This window comes from Morus notabilis, unplaced genomic scaffold (genome assembly GCF_000414095.1).
Source record: "Morus notabilis unplaced genomic scaffold, ASM41409v2 Scaffold692, whole genome shotgun sequence".
Taxonomy (NCBI): Eukaryota; Viridiplantae; Streptophyta; class Magnoliopsida; order Rosales; family Moraceae; genus Morus; species Morus notabilis.
The window spans coordinates 264,004-267,421 of record NW_010361624.1 but is presented as its reverse complement, the minus strand read 5'-3'; the positions used below and the strand labels follow the sequence as shown (position 1 = coordinate 267,421).

The following is a 3,418-nucleotide window of genomic DNA, read 5'->3' as shown; positions in this document are numbered from 1 at the left end:
TAAAATATAGATACCAAAAAAACAAAAAAACTTACATATATACATGTATATATAGATGTACCTACTTTACAATTTGATCCTTTTTTTAATATTGGGTGGGGGGTAAAGATTCAATTTTGGACAATTCATTAGATTCCTTTCACATTTACTTATTTTTTATTCAAAATGGATTGTAGTGTAATGTAAAATTAAAGATGATCTTGTTACCCTCTTTTCCCCTTGTTTCTAACACATTTGTTGGTGTAAAGAAGACAACTGACCAACATAGCGAAGCATTCTAATAAATAAAATAAGACAAGCCAACTCCAGCACCTAATAATTGCTAATATAGAGAGCAATTTTGCAATCCTTTTTTGACCGGCCTCTCCTTCGGGGATAAGGCCGCGTACATATGAGATTGAACTTTCTCCCGAACCTGTCATAGTATAGGAGCCTCTTTGACACTGTGGTCCGCCTTTTTATAGAGAACAATTTTGCAATCCTTTTTCCACCCAAATGTGTCAGCTCTGCTTTGTGATAGAGAAAGAGGAACTGAATCAGCCTCTTTCTCTTTCGTTATTTATTTTACAAAGAAGTTAACAATTAACAGAGAAATATAAAGCTAGAAACAGCTATCTTATTCTATTCTTGAATAAAAATTCCACATCATTGGGATGATCAGGCTTCCTCCTCGCAGTAATTGGAATAAGTGCGCCATCCCCAAGCATGCGTTGCAATACTCTCGAGATGTTCTTCGTGTCATCAAATCCAAGATGGTGACTTCCCACCAACGGTATATCGAGCTCCTTCATCATTGTCACCATTCCCGTAGCCTGTCATCCACAACAAAGCAAACATATTACAGACAGAAGCCTAACTGAAACCTGATTAAGAATATGAGGTTTATTCTTTAACTGTTATTTCAGACCAACTTTAGAACTTGATAAAACCACATCATAAGTTAGCTCAGTTCATGGACATTATTCGTCTCTAATTCTATTAGTTGAGGAAAATTTAACTTCAACGACAACTTTGTTCTGCACACGGTCATTTGGTGTGCTTACACATCACTACTGATGATGATATGAAGTGGGGAAATAGCACTACTATTTCTCCAGCGGCCGTCTCACGTTTAACATTGGCACATAATGCAATCTGTTCGGACAAGAACACACCAATGAAATTTTACTGGCAGGAAATTAACTATACGAACTAACCCTCCTCTTGTAGAAATTAAGGTACACATCTTTGAGATTGATCCATTCCATAAAATATGATGGAAGCTTCATCTTTGACACTTTGCACTGCTGAGGGACCTTTGTCTTCAAATCCCAGTTTCCACTGACACAAAAAAGAACCAATTCAGCAACTTCTAAAAGTTCTTTACAATTTTCATCCCAATTGTAGCATAAAGGAATTTTAAATTCAGTTAAAACTAAAAGCAGTAATGCCATATTATGGACACCATAGAAAGCAAAAGGAAGAAAACATGTAATGAGGATGATAGCTGGTGCAAATAAAAACTAATTATTGAAAACAAGAATAATCAAACTAACCAAGTTACAAATGCAGCTCTATTTAGAGACCCACTTGCATGTTTTTCCCACAAGTGATGATGAGTCAACCAGTCTTCAAATTGCTGAAGAACATCCTTAAATGGTATAGCTGTATCATGCCAGACACTGCCAATTTTTAATATGTTATATCAATCTTCTTGTAGAATACAGCAGAAAACTAAAGCCATTTTCAGTAAGTGACAACTTAAGCCATAGACCACATAGTCCAAAGATACATGGAACAACATTAATTTCAAAACGGAAAACACAACGTTTGCCCCTCTTATTATATAAATGTCTGAAGTATTGAAATTTGATGTCAAGTTTAGCTTCACACAAATATGAGAGAGGTTTGTCCCTGCAATTGGCAGTATGAGAGTAGTCTATCGATCATTCAGACGTCACTTTGTAATTTGTATTGTTGATTCATAAATCTAGTGGAATCAGAAAATGAAAACCAAAACTCTTTCTTTATCAATTGTTTGAAAAACTGTATCATTTATAGGTGATTTAGTTTTTTGACCCTCTATAAAAATTAATTTCTAAAATAAAAGAAACAAAGTTGTACTTAGTGCATACCGATGGACTCCAAATTTTCCATACTTTCCTTCAATATACTCATTTATTCTTTGTTCAGTCATTTCTGAGGGCCTCACAAACCTGAAAGTGAATAAGGACATCAATAATGAACCAATATTGTAGTGAAATTAATCAAAAAAAAAAAAAAAAGGCAACAAAACTCAGCAGCAAAAACAGGGGGGAAAAATGCATTGGAATGTACAATAATGACTCTGCGAGAACAAAGTGAACCTATGAAAAAAGTCGACAACTTCCATAGTTTTGGCATCAATCATCAACACTGGGAACTCAAGAATTTCAACCTTGCCCTCCAAATCCAACACAAGAAAGAAATCCAAATTCTGAGAACAGGTTCTATTTAACTTGGAAGCATCAACTTGAAGATCCCAGGAGCGGTTATGGTTGAACTTCTCCAGGTGCATATGATCATCCATCTACAATGAAAAGGACTCAAAACGAAATTCTAGTACAGATAATGATAATAAAACTTTTTCTAAGAAAGGAAAAATGAATTGGGGGGGTCTAGCCAATCAAAGAGTCCATGGGCACATGTTCAATACCTCCATTTACATGTTAAAAAACACTCCCATAGATCACAACAACAAAAAGAATTAGAAATCTTATACTGTCTTGATTTGACGTTACGAGTCCATAGACTTTTGAGTATCATACAATAAAGCAAACAGAATATGTGCATAAAAGTAAAGGCTTCCCACCCATCGCCACCACACACAAAGCAAACACTTAAAAAACCGAAACGACAACTAAAAGACAACTGATTATGTCCTATGAAACAAAAGGGTATCTGAAAATTTGGTTAAAACGACATTACCATGGTGCACTTTCCTTGGGTGTAGTACAAACACATGGGCTTCCAACGGGGGGTTTCGTTCGTCTTTGATGTGTGTTGGGTTTGGGAAGCTGAGACAAAGGTAGTGATGGAACTGAGAGAACGCCATGGAAGAGGGACGGAGGAGATGGGCAAAGAGAAAGAGATGGGTGGGAATGGAGAGAAAGCTTTGGAGCAAAGTGGAGAAACTCTACATAGAGGAACTCTGGTGAATCTCATGTTGTGCTTTTGACTGCTAAGGAAGAGGAGATACTTTGGTAACCAACACAATCAAAGCCAATATATTCTTTTTGTTATTAATGTAAATTAATAATAAAAAAGAAAACCGGACTAAAAAAAAAAATTATAAGTTGTTATTGAATCTCTGATATAAGATTTATAAGATCATGAATTCATAATTATTTTTTATAAAAAAATATTATAAAAAAATATAAATTATGATTTAAATTATGGT

At 35.0% G+C, this 3,418-nt stretch overlaps 1 protein-coding gene across 1 annotated transcript; it reads right to left on the bottom strand.

Moving 5' to 3' along the window:
- Positions 1-265: 265 nt before the first annotated feature.
- Positions 266-3,216, bottom strand: LOC21395389 (uncharacterized exonuclease domain-containing protein At3g15140). The gene is made up of 6 exons (XM_010100143.2): positions 2,947-3,216; positions 2,346-2,548; positions 2,115-2,195; positions 1,536-1,661; positions 1,197-1,320; positions 266-812 (listed from the first exon to the last, which is right to left on the bottom strand). The coding sequence occupies exons 1-6, from the start codon at positions 3,181-3,183 to the stop codon at positions 612-614; spliced, it is 972 nt and encodes a 323-aa protein (XP_010098445.2). The 5' UTR covers positions 3,184-3,216; the 3' UTR covers positions 266-611.
- Positions 3,217-3,418: the final 202 nt, after the last annotated feature.